This window comes from Haliotis rubra, unplaced genomic scaffold (assembly GCF_003918875.1).
Source record: "Haliotis rubra isolate DU_JTF1 unplaced genomic scaffold, ASM391887v1 Scf405, whole genome shotgun sequence".
NCBI lineage: Eukaryota > Metazoa > Mollusca > Gastropoda > Lepetellida > Haliotidae > Haliotis > Haliotis rubra.
Window position 1 is genome coordinate 887,190 of NW_025767086.1, and position 25,098 is coordinate 912,287.

Sequence of the window (25,098 nt, forward strand, 5' to 3'; positions counted from 1 at the left end):
CTATATCATTAATTTTAGAGGCATATGAAACTCACGTACATATGTCTACCTTATCAAACGCGTGAACTATATGTCGTACCTACAGTATATGAAACCCATGTGATATCTACATTATCAAACACGTGAACCCTATATCACACCTAGAGCATATGAAAGTCGCGTGATATCTACATTATCAAACATGTGAACCTATATCATACCTACAGCATATGAAACCCATGTGATATCTACTTTATCAAACACGTGAACCCTATATCATACCTACAGCATATGAAACCCACGTGATGTCTACTTTATCAAACACGTGAACCCTATATCATACCTACAGCATATGAAACCCACGTGATAAGTCTACTTTATCAAACACGTGAACCCTATATCATACCTACAGCATATGAAACCCACGTGATGTCTACTTTTATCAAACACGTGAACCCTATATCATACCTACAGCATATGAAACCCACGTGATGTCTACTTTATCAAACACGTGAACCCTATATCATACCTACAGCATATGAAACCCATGTGATGTCTACTTTATCAAACACGTGAACCCTATATCATACCTACAGCATATGAAACCCACGTGAGGGTCTACTTTATCAAACACGTGAACCCTATATCATACCTACAGCATATGAAACCCACGTGATATCTACTTTATCAAACACGTGAACCCTATATCATACCTACAGCATATGAAACCCACTTTATCATGTCTACTTTATCAAACATATATGAACCCCCTACTTTATCAAACATATCCTACCTACAGCATATGAAACCCACGTGATGTCTACTTTATCAAACACGTGAACCCTATATCATACCTACAGCATATGAAACCCACGTGATGTCTACTTTATCAAACACGTGAACCCTATATCATACCTACAGCATATGAAACCCACGTGATGTCTACTTTATCAAACACGTGAACCCTATATCATACCTACAGCATATGAAACCCACGTGATGTCTACTTTATCAAACACGTGAACCCTATATCATACCTACAGCATATGAAACCCACGTGATATCTACTTTATCAAACACGTGAACCCTATATCATACCTACAGCATATGAAACCCACGTGATGTCTACTTTATCAAACACGTTGAACCCTATATCATACCTACAGCATATGAAACCCACGTGATGTCTACTTTATCAAACACGTGAACCCTATATCATACCTACAGCATATGAAACCCATGTGATGTCTACTTTATCAAACACGTGAACCCTATATCATACCTACAGCATATGAAACCCAATGTGATATCTACTTTATCAAACACGTGAACCCTATATCATACCTACAGCATATGAAACCCACGTGATATCTACTTTATCAAACACGTGAACCCTATATCATACCTACAGCATATGAAACCCACGTGATATCTACTTTATCAAACACGTGAACCCTATATCATACCTACAGCATATGAAACCCACGTGATGTCTACTTTATCAAACACGTGAACCCTATATCATACCTACAGCATATGAAACCCACGTGATGTCTACTTTATCAAACACGTGAACCCTATATCATACCTACAGCATATGAAACCCACGTGATGTCTACTTTATCAAACACGTGAACCCTATATCATACCTACAGCATATGAAACCCACGTGATATCTACTTTATCAAACACGTGAACCCTATATCATACCTACAGCATATGAAACCCACGTGATATCATACATATGGCATATGAAACCCACGTGATGTCTACTTTATCAAACACGTGAACCCTATATCATACCCTACAGCATATGAAACCCACGTGATATCTACTTTATCAAACACGTGAACCCTATATCATACCTACAGCATATGAAACCCACGTGATGTCTACATTTATCAAACACGTGAACCCTATATCATACCTACAGCATATGGAAACCCACGTGATGTCTACTTTATCAAACACGTGAACCCTATATCATACCTACAGCATATGAAACCCACGTGATATCTACTTTATCAAACACGTGAACCCTATATCATACCTAACAGCATATGAAACCCACGTGATATCTTACTTTATCAAACACGTGAACCCTATATCATACCTACAGCATATGAAACCCACGTGATGTCTACTTTATCAAACACGTGAACCCTATATCATACCTACAGCATATGAAACCAACGATATGTCATATACTTTTATCAAACACGTGAACCTTTACCTACAGCATATGAAACCCACGTGAATCTACTTTATCAAATCATACCTATAGCATATGAAACATATGAAACCAATGATGTCTACTTTATCAAACACACGAACCCTATATCATACCTACAGCATATGAAACCCACGTGAGGTCTACTTTATCAAACACGTGAACCCTATATCATACCTACAGCATATGAAACCCACGTGATATCTATATTTTATCAAACACGTGAACCCTATATCATACCTACAGCATATGAAACCCACGTGAGGTCTACTTTATCAAACACGTGAACCCTATATCATACCTACAGCATATGAAACCCACGTGATGTCTACTTTATCAAACACGTGAACCCTATATCATACCTACAGCATATGAAACCCACGTGATGATCTACTTTATCAAACACGTGAACCCTATATCATACCTACAGCATATGAAACCCACGTGAATGTCTACTTTATCAAACACGTGAACCCTATATCATACCTACAGCATATGAAACCCACGTGATGTCTACTTTATCAAACACGTGAACCCTATATCATACCTACAGCATATGAAACCCACGTGATGTCTACTTTATCAAACACGTGAACCCTATATCATACCTACAGCATATGAAACCCACATGATGTTCTACTTTATCAAACACGTGAACCCTATATCATATACAGCATATGAAACCCACGTGATGTCTCATTTTATGAAACCCACGTGATATCTACTTTATCAAGCACACGTGAACCCTATATCACATCATATACCTTACAAACATGAACCCTAAACCCACGTGATATCTACTTTATCAAACACGTGAACCCTATATCATACCTACAGCATATGAAACCCACGTGATATCTACTTTATCAAACACGTGAACCCTATATCATACCTACAGCATATGAAACCCACGTGATATCTACTTTATCAAACACGTGAACCCTATATCATACCTACAGCATATGAAACCCACGTGATGTCTACTTTATCAAACACGTGAAACCCTATATCATACCATACAGCATATGAAACCCATGTGATGTCTATTTTATCAAACACGTGAACCCTATATCATACCTACAGCATATGAAACCCATGTGATGTCTACTTTATCAAACACGTGAACCCTATATCATACCTACAGCATATGAAACCCACGTGATGTCTACTTTATCAAACACGTGAACCCTATATCATACCTACAGCATATGAAACCCACGTGATATCTACTTTATCAAACACGTGAACCCTATATCATACCTACAGCATATGAAACCCACGTGATATCTACTTTATCAAACACGTGAACCCTATATCATACCTACGGCATATGAAACCCACGTGATGTCTACTTTATCAAACACGTGAACCCTATATCATACCTACAGCATATGAAACCCACGTGATATCTACTTTATCAAACACGTGAACCCTATATCATACCTACAGCATATGAAACCCATACCCTGCATATGAAACCCATATAGAAACCCGTGAAGTCTACTTTATCAAACACGTGAACCCTATATCATACCTACAGCATATGAAACCCACGTGAGGTCTACTTTTATCAAACACGTGAACCCTATATCATACCTACAGCATATGAAACCCACGTGATGTCTACTTTATCAAACACGTGAACCCTATATCATACCTACAGCATATGAAACCCACGTGATGTCTACTTTATCAAACACGTGAACCCTATATCATACCTACAGCATATGAAACCCACGTGATGTCTACTTTATCAAACACGTGAACCCTATATCATACCTACAGCATATGAAACCGAGTGATGTCTACTTTATCAAACACGTGAACCCTATATCATACCTACAGCATATGAAACCCACGTGATGTCTACTTTATCAAACACGTGAACCCTATATCATACCTACAGCATATGAAACCCACGTGATATCTACTTTATCAAACACGTGAACCCTATATCATACCTACAGCATATGAAACCCACGTGATAGTCTACTTTATCAAACACGTGAACCCTATATCATACCTACAGCATATGAAACCCACGTGATATCTACTTTATCAAACACGTGAACCCTATATCATACCTACAGCATATGAAACCCACGTGATGTCTACTTTATCAAACACGTGAACCCTATATCATACCTACAGCATATGAAACCCACGTGATATCTACTTTATCAAACACGTGAACCCTATATCATACCTACAGCATATGAAACCCACGTGATATCTACTTTATCAAACACGTGAACCCTATATCATACCTACAGCATATGAAACCCACGTGATGTCTACTTTATCAAACACGTGAACCCTATATCATACCTACAGCATATGAAACCCACGTGATGTCTACCTTTATCAAACACGTGAACCCTATATCATACCTACAGCATATGAAACCCACGTGATATCTACTTTATCAAACACGTGAACCCTATATCATACCTACAGCATATGAAACCCACGTGATGTCTACTTTATCAAACACGTGAACCCTATATCATACCTACAGCATATGAAACCCACGTGATATCTACTTTATCAAACACGTGAACCCTATATCATACCTACAGCATATGAAACCTACGTGATGTCTACTTTATCAAACACGTGAACCTATATCAAATCATACCTACAGCATATGAAACCCACGTGAAGTCTACTTTATCAAACACGTGAACCCTATATCATACCTACAGCATATGAAACCCACGTGATATCTACTTTATCAAACACGTGAACCCTATATCATACCTACAGCATATGAAACCCACGTGATATCTACTTTATCAAACACGTGAACCCTATATCATACCTACAGCATATGAAACCCACGTGAAGTCTACTTTATCAAACACGTGAACCCTATATCATACCTACAGCATATGAAACCCACGTGATGTCTACTTTATCAAACACGTGAACCCTATATCATACCTACAGCATATGAAACACATGTGATGTCTACTTTATCAAACACGTGAACCCTATATCATACCTACAGCATATGAAACCCACGTGATGTCTACTTTATCAAACACGTGAACCCTATATCATACCTACAGCATATGAAACCCACGTGATGTCTACTTTATCAAACACGTGAACCCTATATCATACCTACAGCATATGAAACCCACGTGATATCTACTTTATCAAACACGTGAACCCTATATCATACCTACAGCATATGAAACCCACGTGATGTCTACTTTATCAAACACGTGAACCCTATATCATACCTACAGCATATGAAACCCACGTGATATCTACTTTATCAAACACGTGAAACCCTATATCATACCTACAGCATATGAAACCCACGTGATATCTACTTTATCAAACACGTGAACCCTATATCATACCTACAGCATATGAAACCCACGTGATGTCTACTTTATCAAACACATGAACCCTATATCATACCTACAGCATATGAAACCCACGTGATATCTACTTTATCAAACACGTGAACCCTATATCATACCTACAGCATATGAAACCCACGTGAAGTCTACTTTATCAAACACGTGAACCCTATATCATACCTACAGCATATGAAACCCACGTGATATCTACTTTATCAAACACGTGAACCCTATATCATACCTACAGCATATGAAACCCACGTGATATCTACTTTATCAAACACGTGAACCCTATATCATACCTACAACATATGAAACCCACGTGATGTCTACTTTATCAAACACGTGAACCCTATATCACACCTAGAGCATATGAAATTCACGTGATATGTACCTTATCAAACACGTGAACCCTATATCGTACCTACAGCATATGAAACCCATGTGATATCTACTTTATCAAACACGTGAACCTATATCCTACCTACAGCATATGAAACCCACGTGATGTCTACTTTATCAAACACGTGAACCCTATATCATACCTACAGCATATGAAACCAACGTGAAGTCTACTTTATCAAACACGTGAACCCTATATCATACCTACAGCATATGAAACCAACGTGATATCTACTTTATCAAACACGTGAACCCTATATCATACCTACAGCATATGAAACCCACGTGATGTCTACTTTATCAAACACGTGAACCCTATATCATACCTACAGCATATGAAACCCACGTGATATCTACTTTATCAAACACGTGAACCCTATATCATACCTACAGCATATGAAACCCACATGATATCTACTTTATCAAACACGTGAACCCTATATCATACCTACAGCATATGAAACCGAGTGATGTCTACTTTATCAAACACGTGAACCCTATATCATACCTACAAGCATATGAAACCCACGTGATGTCTACTTTATCAAACACGTGAACCCTATATCATACCTACAGCATATGAAACCCACGTGATATCTACTTTATCAAACACGTGAACCCTATATCATACCTACAGCATATGAAACCCACGTGATATCTACTTTATCAAACACGTGAACCCTATATCATACCTACAGCATATGAAACCCACGTGATGTCTACTTTATCAAACACGTGAACCCTATATCATACCTACAGCATATGAAACCCACGTGATGTCTACTTTATCAAACACGTGAACCCTATATCATACCTACAGCATATGAAACCCACGTGATGTCTACTTTATCAAACACGTGAACCCTATATCATACCTACAACATATGAAACCCACGTGATATCTACTTTATCAAACACGTGAACCCTATATCATACCTACAGCATATGAAACCCACGTGATATCTACTTTTATCAAACACGTGAACCCTATATCATACCTACAGCATATGAAACCCACGTGATATCTACTTTATCAAACACGTGAACCCTATATCATACCTACAGCATATGAAACCCACGTGATGTCTACTTTATCAAACACGTGAACCCTATATCATACCTACAGCATATGAAACCCACGTGATATCTACTTTATCAAACACGTGAACCCTATATCATACCTACAGCATATGAAACCCACGTGATGTCTACTTTATCAAACACGTGAACCCTATATCATACCTACAGCATATGAAACCCACGTGAGGTCTACTTTATCAAACACGTGAACCCTATATCATACCTACAGCATATGAAACCCACGTGAGGTCTACTTTATCAAACACGTGAACCCTATATCATACCTACAGCATATGAAACCCACGTGATATCTACTTTATCAAACACGTGAACCCTATATCATACCTACAGCATATGAAACCCACGTGATATCTACTTTATCAAACACGTGAACCCTATATCATACCTACAGCATATGAAACCCACGTGATATCTACTTTATCAAACACGTGAACCCTATATCATACCTACAGCATATGAAACCCACGTGATGTCTACTTTATCAAACACGTGAACCCTATATCATACCTACAGCATATGAAACCCACGTGATGTCTACTTTATCAAACACGTGAACCCTATATCATACCTACAGCATATGAAACCCACGTGATGTCTACTTTATCAAACACGTGAACCCTATATCATACCTACAGCATATGAAACCCACGTGATATCTACTTTATCAAACACGTGAACCCTATATCATACCTACAGCATATGAAACCCACGTGTGATCTCTACTTTATCAAACACGTGAACCCTATATCATACCTACAGCATATGAAACCCACGTGATATCTACTTTATCAAACACGTGAACCCTATATCATACCTACAGCATATGAAACCCACGTGATATCTACTTTATCAAACACGTGAACCCTATATCATACCTACAGCATATGAAACCCACGTGATGTCTACTTTATCAAACACGTGAACCCTATATCATACCTACAGCATATGAAACCCACGTGATGTCTACTTTATCAAACACGTGAACCCTATATCATACCTACAGCATATGAAACCCACGTGATATCTACTTTATCAAACACGTGAACCCTATATCATACCTACAGCATATGAAACCCACGTGATGTCTACTTTATCAAACACGTGAACCCTATATCATACCTACAGCATATGAAACCCACGTGATGTCTACTTTATCAAACACGTGAACCCTATATCATACCTACAGCATATGAAACCCACGTGATGTCTACTTTATCAAACACGTGAACCCTATATCATACCTACAGCATATGAAACCCACGTGATGTCTACTTTATCAAACACGTGAACCCTATATCATACCTACAGCATATGAAACCCACGTGATATCTACTTTATCAAACACGTGAACCCTATATCATACCTACAGCATATGAAACCCACGTGATGTCTACTTTATCAAACACGTGAACCCTATATCATACCTACAGCATATGAAACCCACGTGATATCTACTTTATCAAACACGTGAACCCTATATCATACCTACAGCATATGAAACCCACGTGATGTCTACTTTATCAAACACGTGAACCCTATATCATACCTACAGCATATGAAACCCACGTGATGTCTACTTTATCAAACACGTGAACCCTATATCATACCTACAGCATATGAAACCCACGTGATGTCTACTTTTATCAAACACGTGAACCCTATATCATACCTACAGCATATGAAACCCACGTGATGTCTACTTTATCAAACACGTGAACCCTATATCATACCTACAGCATATGAAACCCACGTGATGTCTACTTTATCAAACACGTGAACCCTATATCATACCTACAGCATATGAAACCCACGTGATGTCTACTTTATCAAACACGTGAACCCTATATCATACCTACAGCATATGAAACCCACGTGATATCTACTTTATCAAACACGTGAACCCTATATCATACCTACAGCATATGAAACCCACGTGATATCTACTTTATCAAACACGTGAACCCTATATCATACCTACAGCATATGAAACCCACGTGATATCTACTTTATCAAACACGTGAACCCTATATCATACCTACAGCATATGAAACCCACGTGATATCTACTTTATCAAACACGTGAACCCTATATCATACCTACAGCATATGAAACCCACGTGATATCTACTTTATCAAACACGTGAACCCTATATCATACCTACAGCATATGAAACCCACGTGATGTCTACTTTATCAAACACGTGAACCCTATATCATACCTACAGCATATGAAACCCACGTGATATCTACTTTATCAAACACGTGAACCCTATATCATACCTACAGCATATGAAACCCACGTGATGTCTACTTTATCAAACACGTGAACCCTATATCATACCTACAGCATATGAAACCCACGTGATATCTACTTTATCAAACACGTGAACCCTATATCATACCTACAGCATATGAAACCCACGTGATGTCTACTTTATCAAACACGTGAACCCTATATCATACCTACAGCATATGAAACCCACGTGATGTCTACTTTATCAAACACGTGAACCCTATATCATACCTACAGCATATGAAACCCACGTGATATCTACTTTATCAAACACGTGAACCCTATATCATACCTACAGCATATGAAACCCACGTGATATCTACTTTATCAAACACGTGAACCCTATATCATACCTACAGCATATGAAACCCACGTGATATCTACTTTATCAAACACGTGAACCCTATATCATACCTACAGCATATGAAAACCCACGTGATGTCTACTTTATCAAACACGTGAACCCTATATCATACCTACAGCATATGAAACCCACGTGATGTCTACTTTATCAAACACGTGAACCCTATATCATACCTACAGCATATGAAACCCACGTGATATCTACTTTATCAAACACGTGAACCCTATATCATACCTACAGCATATGAAACCCATGTGATATCTACTTTATCAAACACGTGAACCCTATATCATACCTACAGCATATGAAACCCACGTGATGTCTACTTTATCAAACACGTGAACCTATATCATACCTACAGCATATGAAACCCATGTGATATCTACTTTATCAAACACGTGAACCCTATATCATACCTACAGCATATGAAACCCACGTGATGTCTACTTTATCAAACACGTGAACCCTATATCATACCTACAGCATATGAAACCCACGTGATATCTACTTTATCAAACACGTGAACCCTATATCATACCTACAGCATATGAAACCAACGTGATGTCTACTTTATCAAACACGTGAACCCTATATCATACCTACAGCATATGAAACCCACGTGATGTCTACTTTATCAAACACGTGAACCCTATATCATACCTACAGCATATGAAACCCACGTGATGTCTACTTTATCAAACACGTGAACCCTATATCATACCTACAGCATATGAAACCCACGTGATGTCTACTTTATCAAACACGTGAACCCTATATCATACCTACAACATATGAAACCCACGTGATGTCTACTTTATCAAACACGTGAACCCTATATCATACCTACAGCATATGAAACCCGTGAGGTCTACTTTATCAAACACGTGAACCCTATATCATACCTACAGCATATGAAACCCACGTGATGTCTACTTTATCAAACACGTGAACCCTATATCATACCTACAGCATATGAAACCCACGTGATGTCTACTTTATCAAACACGTGAACCCTATATCATACCTACAGCATATGAAACCCACGTGATGTCTACTTTATCAAACACGTGAACCCTATATCATACCTACAGCATATGAAACCCACGTGATGTCTACTTTATCAAACACGTGAACCCTATATCATACCTACAGCATATGAAACCCACGTGATGTCTACTTTATCAAACACGTGAACCCTATATCATACCTACAGCATATGAAACCCACGTGATGTCTACTTTATCAAACACGTGAACCCTATATCATACCTACAGCATATGAAACCCAACCCGTGATATCTACTTTATCAAACACGTGAACCCTATATCATACCTACAGCATATGAAACCCACGTGATGTCTACTTTATCAAACACGTGAACCCTATATCATACCTACAGCATATGAAACCCACGTGATATCTACTTTATCAAACACGTGAACCCTATATCATACCTACAGCATATGAAACCCACGTGATGTCTACTTTATCAAACACGTGAACCCTATATCATACCTACAGCATATGAAACCCACGTGATGTCTACTTTATCAAACACGTGAACCCTCTATCATACCTACAGCATATGAAACCCAGGTGATGTCTACTTTATCAAACACGTGAACCCTATATCATACCTACAGCATATGAAACCCAGGTGATGTCTACTTTATCAAACACGTGAACCCTATATCATACCTACAGCATATGAAACCCACGTGATATCTACTTTATCAAACACGTGAACCCTATATCATACCTACAGCATATGAAACCCACGTGATATCTACTTTATCAAACACATGAACCCTATATCATACCTACAGCACATGAAACCCACGTGATGTCTACTTTATCAAACACGTGAACCCTATATCATACCTACACCACATGGAATCCACGTGGTATCTGCTTTATCAAACACGTGAACCCTATATCATACCTACAGCATATGAAACCCACGTGGTATCTACTTTATCAAACACGTGAACCCTATATCCTACCTACAGCATATGAAACCCACGTGATATCTACTTTATCAAACATCTGACCCCTATTTGATGTCTTCTTCATCCAACATGCAGTAATCCCACGTGATAACTACTTTGTCAAACACGTGAACGTTAAGTGATATCTTCTCCATCCACCATCTGAAATCACCAGGGTGATATTTCCTTATCCAACACGTTAACTCTCCTGTTGAATAACAACAGATGACCCCTATGTGATGTCTTCTTCATCCAACATGCAGGAATCCCACGTGATAACTACTTTATCAAACACGTGAACGCTAAGTGATATGTTCTCCATCCACCATCTGATATCACCAGGGTGATATTTCCTTATCCAACACGTTAACTCTCCTGTTGAATAACAACAGATGACCCCTATGTGATATATTCTTCAAATACCTAGTATATACTACCCATCAAAAGTTTAGACTCACCTAATGCACTCACTACATGCTATGCATATATATATGGTTACATCGAACCTGGGGTAACCAATTTCTTTATGCATATGAACACACCTGGGATCATGTATCAAACTGCTAAAAAACGTGCAAATATCGTTCATGTGCACAGCTGCATTTAGGTGTAAAGTTTTGTTAAGAATTCGCCAATTTTCACTGATTTTCATCATTTACTGTATTCATGACAATAATTTTTCAACGTTACAAATTTGTTTCACATTAGTTCATGTGTGTGGAACAGCATGGAATAAATGCAAAATCAAGTTTAGAACAGCTCACTGAAGTAAGTGGTTACATTGACACTAGTGAGTCTAAACTTTTGATGGGTAGTATATGAAACCCATGAATGTCTAGTTTATCAATCGGTGAAACCTACGAGATGTCTACTTTATCCAACATGTGAACAAAAGTAATATCCTCTTCATCAACTAGTGACTCCAGCGTGATCTCTCCTAATGCAGCATATAGAACCCACTTGATATCTATTTATCTATGACATGAATCCTGTGTGATATATGTTTATCCAACGCGAGAACCCCATGCAGTACCTGCTTTATCCAGCCTGGCCTGCTCTACCCTGCTATTACGCCAATGTATTGTTTATTGTAGCCGGATGAAATAAGCCGACACCGTGAAGGGTTGACATGGTGTATGTATTTTGTATCAAGGTCCACGAGCTTATCTGTGTTGTGCAACCTACTTACTGTCTGCGTTCTTAACATATTTCCTCATGCATATGCTTTGTGTTCTTTAAACTATTTGATCAATAATAGTACTTCACTGTTGGTCGTACAGACATTTCGAGAATGTCGGTGACGAGGGTTTTTTAGGGGCCTGTATCTCGGTAACTGTGCAGTACTCGCTACTGTTCAAGTTGGCCTTATATTTATCTACGCACGGTGTTTTCATTTATAAATACCGACACTAAGCAGGCTAATTTGCCATTGCCACCCGTCTAGAAACAGTTCTGTTATGTAGAAACAATTACTATTTCTTTTCAATTGCATAAAATTGTATATAACTTAAAATCACGTTTCGTAAATTGAACTACAGACAGACATAATATAAGAATAAAAAAACCTTACACAATAATATAATCTTGGGTTATGAGTGATGATAAGTTGACAATAAGTAAAACAAATATTTTAAATTCCAATATATTGTTCTACAGGAAGTATGATAGATGGATTGGAACGCACAATAATCAAACATATATTTACCAATAACAAAATACCAGCTTCGAGTGTGTTGAAACAATACTTGTTACGGTTTTGAAATTCATAACATAAAATCTAAAGTACCAAAAACAAACTGGAAAAGAAACCAATACAATTTAATATCTTACCATGTACAGCAGGGAGGTGGCTTGCAGCCAAACACATTACGACAACACCAATGACGTTCATGTTGTCGTATTGAGTAGAAGAATGAAAGTGTCCTGGTAACGTTGAACCCCTTGTCTCTGTACGGTGAACTAGCTGGGCATGGGGCACAGTACGCTCACTTGAGAAGGGTATGAGATATTCACAGCAGGTAAGCCCAATATCTCTCGGTTCATACCAGTCCAGGAGCTTCTGAGATGTGTGAAGGAGAATGTATATCTGGATGCCTGTGGTCAGAAGGTGTAGGACTCTAGGGACCTACAGTGTCGTACTTTCACGTCTTTACGTAATGTTCGCGGGACCCAGCTACGCGACGTGATATACGGCGTATTAAATTCTCACTCGGTCCTGTGAGGTCGATCTAGATCCGACGGTAGTAGCACGTGTTTTGTGAATTAACCTGAAAGTTCTGTGCTCTTGCTTTTATTTCACAGGTAAAGTGGCGTATCTAAGATCATGTCCGTCTTCTGCATGCTGAACTTCTTACTTTCAATGAATTGTCTCCTGAGTGACCGTGTCCCATTCTTCCATTAGAGAGATGACCTGTCCGGTGCCTATGTTCTAAAAGGTTACTGTCTAAGTTGTGGAAATATTCCGTCGCAAGTGATAAACACTCCCAGCATTATAACACTGAATAACTGAAATATGCGCTGATGGGATGAACCGTAACTCTATATAACCAGTCAATATAACGTTATCACGATTCTTGTCAATAACATATATTCAAAGCCGTTTGTAAGGTCTCACTATTGCGTGTGCCCAACCAGTGTATTGCAATAGACACGCCGATGATTGACAGGCGTCATGGGATGCAGAATAACGCCACGCATTGTCACACTCTAAACACAGGTGCACGATCACTCGAGGCTGCGCGCGCCCGTCACTGTACCGTTGTAAAGTGATGCGAGACAAGCATATCATAAAATAAAAACTGAATGACCTCATGTGTGAGCTAGGCGATATTAAACACAAAAACTTTGTTCCCAGTGAATGGGAACATCCCAACTTTGTGATCGTGCTTTACTTCATTTCAATCATCGCTTACACTGATGGTTAATGCCTGATAAACGCTTTAAACTCCTGGTAATCGTGATACTTTGCTGACCACGGGACTTGTCAATGTAAGAGTGACGTCCCTGTATCGATCTCTTTTTAACTTGAAAGGCCTGTTCCGGAAAGACACAAGTTAAGGTGAATGACCATTCCTGTTGAGTAGCTGTCCTGTCTGCAGATAACATCTTGTCTCATAAATTAAGTTTTCCTTTTTTAAAGTATATATTTTAATGTGCAATTCCTACATAAGCCAGAACAATGCTTTTTCTCATGACTTTGTCAAATAATTCAAGACTTGTGTCGTAGGCACTTTGATGGGGTATGGGTTTTATCTGGAAATATAGACATGTTTGTATATTCTCTGAGTTAAGTCAAAGTTGTGTTATCTAAATCTAAATCACAGTGCTGACAATATACATGAAATATCAGCAGCTTATTATCACGACCATCAGCACAACCAGTACAGGTCAGCTGCCTGCTTGTACTTAACCCTAAAAAATGTTAACTTTAGATTATGGCCGGTTGGCCACGGAAACGTAACATTGTGGATGAGGTGCATGCTGGATACTGCAGGTTGGCCATACATGTATTGTAATACGATACAGGGCAGCCTGGCAGTCAGTAGTATATAGACAATGAATTCCTAATGTGACGAATAGGTCTGCCGAAATGCCAACAGGCGAAGGCGACCTCCAAAGCACCTCACCGAAGAAGACGAAATGTGACGGGACTTGACCCTCGGCTAGGCAGGTGGGCTGACGATCGCCTCTGTGATTCCGCCTGGCCGTTGCTGCACTACCATGTAATTACATATCTAGCTGCCGAATAAAGTGTTGTGGACCCACTGATGGACTTCTGTGTTTGAAGAGACAGATATCCCCCAAACGCTTTAACCAGCCCGGGGTACTTGAGTTGGATGTATGTTGTGATTTATTCCCGGGAGACAGAGACTCTTGTATGAAAGATGATGATTGCATACATCCCAAGACGAATACGGTATTGGAAAATATAGTCCACTCCCCGTGACAGATAATGTTTGTAAATATTCCGTAGGGTTGATAACGCAAAAGATATACCTATCCTTTTCTTAGACGTGATTGCCGCCATGGGCCTCATCCACCAGAGTCAAGCGAGACTTTGTTGTAGCGGAAACAGATGGGGGGGAGTTATTTTCAGCACGGACATTTGTGTTTTATCAGACGCCAGACTGTCAGGATATGTAACCATAAAAAAGAATGCAAAATAAGTTTTTATTATTATTTGAAATGGGGTACACTTACTGCCAATAAATACGCGAGTTTTTTAGCTGAGATTGTTTTATATCACCAGGGAGAATAGAAGACGCTGTAGATTATCCCTGATATCACGTTGGAGGAAAAAGGGGCAATATGTTGACTGTTTCGTCGCAACGCATGCCTCCTTTATAATGCCTTCCGTATGGAGAACACAACGAGTACAGATAGCATCTCTTCCAACCAAAGTTTTCAGAGATACAGTAGATAACATGAAAAAATAGGGCATTCATGGGTTTTTTCCGTGGCCATGCTCACAGGAATAATATTTGAAAATATAGATATATGAAATATTGGCGGTTTTCACATGTACATTTTTTTCAGAACCTTTATACCTACTTACAAATCATGTATGCTAATGAGCTACCTATGTAGCAGTATGCGAGGGTTCTCGTAGACGTTCATATGTACATACCTTGACGTAGCTAGGATTACACTATTGAAGGATGTCGTACATGGACCTATGTAGATGGATATACCAAACAGAAATCGCAGGTCATCGTAGATAGTTGTGTGAACGTATGTTGATATATGTATCAAACAGATATCGACAGCCATCGTAGATCATTGTCTGCAATAATGTTGACATATATATCAAACAGATATCGAGAGCCATCGTAGACCGTTGTGTGAAAGTATGTTGACATATGTATCAAACAGATATCGAGAGCCATCGTAGATTGTTGTGTGAAAGTATGTTGATATATGTATCAAACAGATATCGAGAGCCATCGTAGATCGTTGTGTGAAAGTATGTTGATATATGTATCAAACAGATATCGAGAGCCATCGTAGATCGTTGTGTGAAAGAATGTTGATAAATGTATCAAACAGATATCGACAGCCATCGTAGATCGTTGTGTGAACGTCTGTTGATATATGTATCAAACATATGTCGACAGCCATCGTAGATTGTTGTCTGCAATAATGTTGACATGTATATCAAACAGATATCGACAGCCATCGTAGATCGTTGTGTGAAAGAATGTTGATATATATATTAAACAGATATCGAGAGCCATCGTAGATAGTTGTCTGCAATAATGTTGACATATATATCAAACAGATATCGAGAGCCATCGTAGATCGTTGTCTGCAATAATGTTGACATATATATCAAACAGATATCGAGAGCCACTGTTCTATTGTTGTGTGAAAATATGTTGATAAATGTATCAAACAGATATCGAGAGCCATCGTAGATCGTTCTGTGAAAGTGTGTTAATAAATATATCAAACAGATATCGAGAGCCATCATAGATCGTTGTGTGAAAATATGTTGATAAATGTATCAAACAGATATCGAGAGCCATCATAGATCATTGTGTGAAAGTATGTTGACATATGTATCAAACAGATATCGACAGCCATCGTAGATCGTTGTGTGAAATATGTTGACATATGTATCAAACAGATATCGAGAGCCATCGTAGACCGTTGTGTGAAAGTATGTTGACATATGTATCAAACAGATATCGAGAGCCATCGTAGATCGTTGTGTGAAAGAATGTTGATATATGTATCAAACAGATATCGACAGCCATCGTAGATCGTTGTGTGAACGTCTGTTGATATATGTATCAAACATATGTCGACAGCCATCGTAGATTGTTGTCTGCAATAATGTTGACATGTATATCAAACAGATATCGACAGCCATCGTAGATAGTTGTGTGAAAGTATGTTGACATATGTATCAAACAGATATCGACAGCCATCGTAGATTGTTGTGTGAAAGTATGTTGATATGTGTATCAAACAGATATCGAGAGCCATCGTAGATCGTTGTGTGAAAGTTTGTTGATATATGTATCAAACAGATATCGACAGCCATCGTAGATCGTTGTGTGAAAGAATGTTGATATATATATTAAACAGATATCGAGAGCCATCGTAGATCGTTGTCTGCAATAATGTTGACATATATATCAAACAGATATCGAGAGCCATCGTAGATCGTTGTCTGCAATAATGTTGACATATATATCAAACAGATATCGAGAGCCACTGTTCTATTGTTGTGTGAAAATATGTTGATAAATGTATCAAACAGATATCGAGAGCCATCGTAGATCGTTCTGTGAAAGTGTGTTAATAAATATATCAAACAGATATCGAGAGCCATCATAGATCGTTGTGTGAAAATATGTTGATAAATGTATCAAACAGATATCGAGAGCCATCATAGATCATTGTGTGAAAGTATGTTGACATATGTATCAAACAGATATCGAGAGCCATCGTAGATCGTTGTGTGAAATATGTTGATATATGTATCAAACAGATATCGAGAGCCATCATAGATCATTGTGTGAAAGTATGTTGACATATGTATCAAACAGATATCGAGAGCCATCTTAGATCGTTGTGTGAAAGTATGTTAATATGTGTATCAAAGAGATATCGACATCCATCGTAGATCGTTATCTGCAATAAAGTTGTGATATATATCAAACAGATATTGTCAGCCATCGTAGATCGTTGTCAGCAATAATGTTGACATATATATCAAACAGATATAGACAGCCATCGTAAGATCGTTCTGTTCAATAATGTTGACATATATATCAAACAAATATCGAGAGCCACTGTTTATCGTTGTGTGAAAGTATGTTGATATATGTATCAAACAGATATTGACAGCCATCGTAGATCGTTGTGTGAAAGAATGTTGATATATATATTAAACAGATATCGAGAGCCATCGTAGATAGTTGTCTGCAATAATGTTGACATATATATCAAACAGATATCGAGAGCCACTGTTCTATTGTTGTGTGAAAATATGTTGATAAATGCATCAAACAGATATCGAGAGCCATCGTAGATCGTTCTGTGAAAGTATGTTGATAAATATATCAAACAGATATCGAGAGCCATCATAGATCGTTGTGTGAAAATATGTTGATAAATGTATCAAACAGATATCGAGAGCCATCATAGATCATTGTGTGAAAGTATGTTGACATATGTATCAAACAGATATCGAGAGCCATCGGAGATTGTTGTGTGAAATATGTTGATATATGTATCAAAGAGATATCGAGAGCCATCATAGATCATTGTGTGAAAGTATGTTGACATATGTATCAAACAGATATCGAGAGCCATCTTAGATCGTTGTGTGAAAGTATGTTAATATGTGTATCAAAGAGTTATCGACAGCCATCGTAGATCGTTATCTGCAATAAAGTTGTGATATATATCAAACAGATATTGTCAGCCATCGTAGATCGTTGTCAGCAATAATGTTGACATATATATCAAACAGATATCGACAGCCATCGTAAGATCGTTGTGTGCAATAATGTTGACATATATATCAAACAGATATCGAGAGCCACTCTTTATCGTTGTGTGAAAGTATGTTGATATATGTATCAAACAGATATCGACAGCCATCGTAGATCGTTGTGTGAAAGAATGTTGATATATATATTAAACAGATATCGAGAGCCATAGTAGATCGTTGTCTGCAATAATGTTGACATGTATATCAAACAGATATCGACAGGCATCGTAGATTGTTGTGTGCAATAATGTTGACATATTTTTCAAACAGATATCGAGAGCCACTGTTTATCGTTGTGTGAAAGTATGTTGATATATGTATCAAACAGATATCGACAGCCATCGTAGATTGTTGTGTGAAAGTATGTTGATATATGTATCAAACAGATATCGAGAGCCATCGTAGATCGTTGTGTGAAAGTTTGTTGATATATGTATCAAACAGATATCGACAGCCATCGTAGATCGTTGTGTAAAAGTATGTTGATATATGTATCAAACAGATATCGAGAGCCATCGTAGATCGTTGTCTGCAATAATGTTGACATATATATCAAACAGATATCGACAGCCATCGTGTATCATTGTGTGCAATAATGTTGACATATATATCAAACAGATATCGACAGCCATCGTAGATCGTTGTGTGCAATAATGTTGACATATATATCAAACAGATATCGACAGCCATCGTAGATCGTTGTGTGCAATAATGTTGACATATATATCAAACAGATATCGACAGCCATCGTGTATCATTGTGTGCAATAATGTTGACATATATATCAAACAGATATCGACAGCCATTGTATATCGTTGTGTGCAATAATGTTGATATATGTATCAAACAGATATTGACAGCCATCGTAGATCGTTGTCTGCAATAATGTTGACATATATATCAAACAGATATCGACAGCCATCGTAGATCATTGTCTGCAATAATGTTGACATATATATCAAACAGATATCGACAGCCATCGTATATCGTTGTGTGCAATAATGTTGATATATGTATCAAACAGATATTGACAGCCATCGTAGATCGTTGTCTGCAATAATGTTGACATATATATGAAACAGATATCAACAGCCATCGTAGATCGTTGTGTGCAATAATGTTGACATATGTATCAAACAGATATCGAGAGCCACTGTTTATCGTTGTGTTAAAGTATGTTGATATATATATCAAACAGATATCGACAGCCATCGTATATCGTTGTCTGCAATAATGTTGACATATGTATCAAACAGATATCGATAGCCTTCGTAGATCGTTTTCTGCAATAATGTTGACATATATATCAAACACATGTAGAGAGCCATCGTAGATCGTTTCTGCAATAATGTTGACATATATATCAAACAGATATCGACAGCCATCTTAGATTGTTGTCTGCAATCATGTTGACATATGTATCAAACAGATATCGACAACCATCGTAGATCGTTGTCTGCAATAATGTTGACATATATATCCTACAGGTATCGAGAGCCATCGTAGATCGTTGTGTGCAATAATGTTGACATATGTATCAAACAGATATCGACAGCCATCGTAGATCGTTATCTGCAATAATGTTGACATATATATCCTACAGGTATCGAGAGCCATCGTAGATCGTTGTCTGCAATAATGTTGACATATGTATCAAACAGATATCGACAGCCATCGTAGATCGTTGTCTGCAATAATGTTGACATATATATCAAACAGATATCGAGAGCCATCGTAGATCGTTGTCTGCAATAATGTTGACATATATATCCTACAGGTATCGAGAGCCATCGTAGATCGTTGTCTGCAATAATGTTGACAATCGTATCAAACAGATATCGACAGCCATCGTAGATCGTTGTGTTCAATAATGTTGACATATATATCCTACAGGTATCGAGAGCCATCGTAGATCGTTGTCTGCAATAATGTTGACAATCGTATCAAACAGATATCGACAGCCATCGTAGATCGTTGTGTTCAATAATGTTGACATATATATCCTACAGGTATCGAGAGCTATCGTAGATCGTTGTCTGCAATAATGTTGACATATATATCAAACAGATATCGACAGCCAACGTAGTTCGTTGTCAGCAATAATGTTAACATATATATCAAACAGATATCGACAGCCAACGTAGATCGTTGTGTGCAAGAATGTTGACATATATATCCTACAGGTATCGAGAGCCATCGTAGATCGTTGTGTGCAATAATGTTGACATATATATCCTACAGGTATCGAGAGCCATCGTAGATCGTTGTGTGCAATAATGTTGACATATATATCCTACAGGTATCGAGAGCCATCGTAGATCGTTGTGTGCAATAATGTTGACATATATATCCTACAGGTATCGAGAGCCATCGTAGATCGTTGTGTGCAATAACGTTGAGATATATATCCTACAGGTATCGAGAGCCATCGTAGATCGTTGTGTGCAATAATGTTGACATATATATCCTACAGGTATCGAGAGCCATCGTAGATCGTTGTCTGCAATAATGTTGACATATGTATCAAACAGATATCGACAGCCATCGTAGATCGTTGTCTGCAATAATGTTGGCATATATATCCTACAGATATCGAGAGCCACTGTTTATCGTTGTATCCACTGGGATAACCTCGCGACATCCACTACCCTATCCCTTCTGGTGTTAGATTTGAAGCTGTTAACCACGCAGATATTCTAAACACATTCCCATACACCAGGACGAGAATTTCAAAACTGCATGATCATTTCGCTTTAGGGTGTTTTAATTTTGTTCAAGTAAAACGTGATTTCCTGCTTTGATCCCACCCAGAAGGTTATTTGCAGTGGGTTATTTTTACATCGTGACATTTATATGCAGTAAATCAACTCATGCTTTAACAGTCACACTTGATGTAACATTTTGATATACATGAGGTCATCATAGTCTCAGACTAATCTAAAGTGAAGATTACAAATATCCCTTTATGCTCTATAACAAGTGTTTATTTACATGTCCGCTTCCGTGGTGTAGTGGTTAGAGCGTCCGCCCGGAGAGCGGAAGGTCGTGGGTTCTATCCCCGACCGCGTCATACCAAAAGACGTTAAAATATGGTACTTGTTGGTCCCTGCCTGGCGCTCGGCATTAATGGGTACAACAAGGACTGGTCGGCTCGGAGTCAGTATAATGTGTCTGAGTGGGGTAATTATGCTTCACTGCGGCATGGTATCTCAGTGGGCTAGCACTATAAAACCAGCTTCAGTCTGGGCTTGTACAAGCAGCCACACCTACACACACACACGCATGCACGTCGTCATATGAGCGAAATATTCTCAAGCACGACGTTAAACCCAATTTCATCTCACCTCACCTTATTTACATGTATACAACTGCACGCTTGGATGAGATACATTGTAAAGATCTGAAGTGAAATAAGTGCTCCAGCTGCGTCAACTGTCTCGTCTATGTCACAACTAACTAGGACCACGTTAAGAATAACCACATATGCACCTGACTTAAATTGATCACGCCTCTCCGACATAATTAAAATTCGTATATAACCGTTCCATACAACCATAGAAAATTTAAAAAGAAACAGGACTTGCTTGAAAGACCCTCTACCTTAGGTAGCTGTCTGTGGGTACAATATGTAATATGGACCCGTCATTACTGCACAAGCAGTACACATTGACGGATCACCTTTGATGATATGAATGAAAGTGTTATTTGAAAATTGTCTAAGAATGCATTTAATATATTTTTATTGCCTTTATTTAAATGTTTTAATTATTTCCTAATAACCTATCCACGACGATGTAGCTTTTGAAGTTCTCAAGAGTTAATACGCGGTCCCTGATAATGCAAGTCTTACGGAGGTATTCATTGGAAATGTATTTTGTTAGAAGTAGATCAGTCCTTGTGTTGTCTTCTATGTGTCAGTAAGTATATCCGTACGGTTCTGTAGTTTTCTATGTGTCAATATATATACAGACGGTTCTGTAGTCTTCTATGTGTCAATAGATATAACTGTACGGTTCTGTAGTCTTCTATGTTTCAGTAGATATATCCGAACTTCTATGTAGTCTTCTATGTGTCAATAGATATATCTGCACGGTTCTGTAGACTTCTTTGTGTCAGTAGGTATATCCGTACGGTTCTGTAGTCTTCTATGTGTCAGTATATATATCTGCACGGTTCTGTAGTCTTCTATGTGTCAATAGATATATCTGCACGGTTCTGTTGTCTTCTATGTGTCAATAGATATACAGACGGTTCTGTAGTCTTCTATGTGTCAGTATATATAACTGTACGGTTCTGTAGTCTTCTATGTGTCAGTATATATAACTGTACGGTTCTGTAGTCTTCTATGTGTCAGTAGGTGTATCCGTACGGTTCTGTAGTCTTCTATGTGTCAATAGATATAACTGTACGGTTCTGTAGTCTTCTATGTGTCAATAGATATAACTGTACGGTTATGTTGTCTTCTATGTGTCAGTAGGTATATCCGTACGGTTCTGTAGTCTTCTATGTGTCAATAGATATAACTGTGCAGTTCTGTAGACTTCTATGTGTCAATAGATATAACTGTACGGTTCTGTAGTTTTCTATGTGTCAGTATATATATCTGCACGGTTCTGTAGTCTTCTATGTGTCAATAGATATATCTGCACGGTTCTGTTGTCTTCTATGTGTCAATAGATATACAGACGGTTCTGTAGTCTTCTATGTGTCAATAGATATAACTGTACGGTTCTGTAGTCTTCTATGTGTTAATAGATATAACTGTACGGTTCTGTAGTCTTCTATCTGTCAGTATATATAACTGTACGGTTCTGTAGTCTTCTATCTGTCAGTATATATAACTGTACGGTTCTGTAGTCTTCTATGTGTCAATAGATATAACTGTACGGTTCTGTAGTCTTCTATGTGTCAATAGATATAACTGTACGATTATGTTGTCTTCTATGTGTCAGTAGGTATATCCGTACGGTTCTGTAGTCTTCTATGTGTCAATAGATATAACTGTGCGGTTCTGTAGACTTCTATGTGTCAATAGATATAACTGTACGGTTATGTTGTCTTCTATGTGTCAGTAGGTATATCCGTACGGTTCTGTAGTCTTCTATGTGTCAATAGATATAACTGTGCAGTTCTGTAGACTTCTATGTGTCAATAGATATAACTGTACGGTTCTGTAGTTTTCTATGTGTCAGTAGATATCGCTGTACGGCTCTGTAGTTTTCTTTGTGTCAGTAGATATATGACTGTACGGTTCTGTAGACTTCTATGTGTCAGTACTAGATACAACACATACTTTGTAGTTTGCTTCTGGATATAACATGTGTAAGTGTTGGTACCCAGAAACTCTATGTATAATGAATATGTATCTAGACATGGCATACATTACTGTGTATGTATTCATCTGTGTCAAACTGTTGGTATCTGGACACACCACATAAGACGGTACATATCTTATCTTAGTGTGTTTATAGACAGAACATGTAACAGTTTATATGTATCTAGACATATAGTTATAGTTATAGTTAAAACTATATGTATCCAGGCTCAGCATGTGCAATTGTTCGTATCTCGACACCATATGCATAACTGTGTCTGTTTGTGGACAAACCATATGCTATTAACCTTTTTCTGACACAGCTGTGTCTGTTTGGTGTGTCTGTTTCTGGACAAACCATATGCTGTAAATTTTAATCTGACACAGCTGTGTCTGTTTGCTGTGTCTGTTTCTGGACAAACCATATGCTGTAAATGTTAATCTGACACAGCTGTGTCTGTTTGTTGTGTCTGTTTCTGGACAAACCATATACTGTAAATGTTAATGTGGACACAGCTGTGTCTGTTTGCTGTGTCTGTTTGTGGTCAAA

The 25,098-nt window shown here is 38.1% G+C and overlaps 1 protein-coding gene across 2 annotated transcripts in view; it reads right to left on the reverse strand.

Annotated features, from left to right (window-relative positions):
- The window catches only part of LOC124287695 (follistatin-A-like), a 58,723-nt gene extending 44,260 nt beyond the window's left edge, over positions 1-14,463 (reverse strand). Inside the window, exon 1 of one of the 2 annotated variants that reach the window (XM_046724213.1) lies at positions 13,561-14,463. In XM_046724213.1, coding sequence (XP_046580169.1) covers positions 13,561-13,621 — 61 coding nt within the window. In that variant the 5' untranslated portion in view covers positions 13,622-14,463. The remainder of the gene's footprint in view (positions 1-13,560) is intronic. The other variant, XM_046724215.1, reaches the window with a different exon arrangement.
- Positions 14,464-25,098: the final 10,635 nt, after the last annotated feature.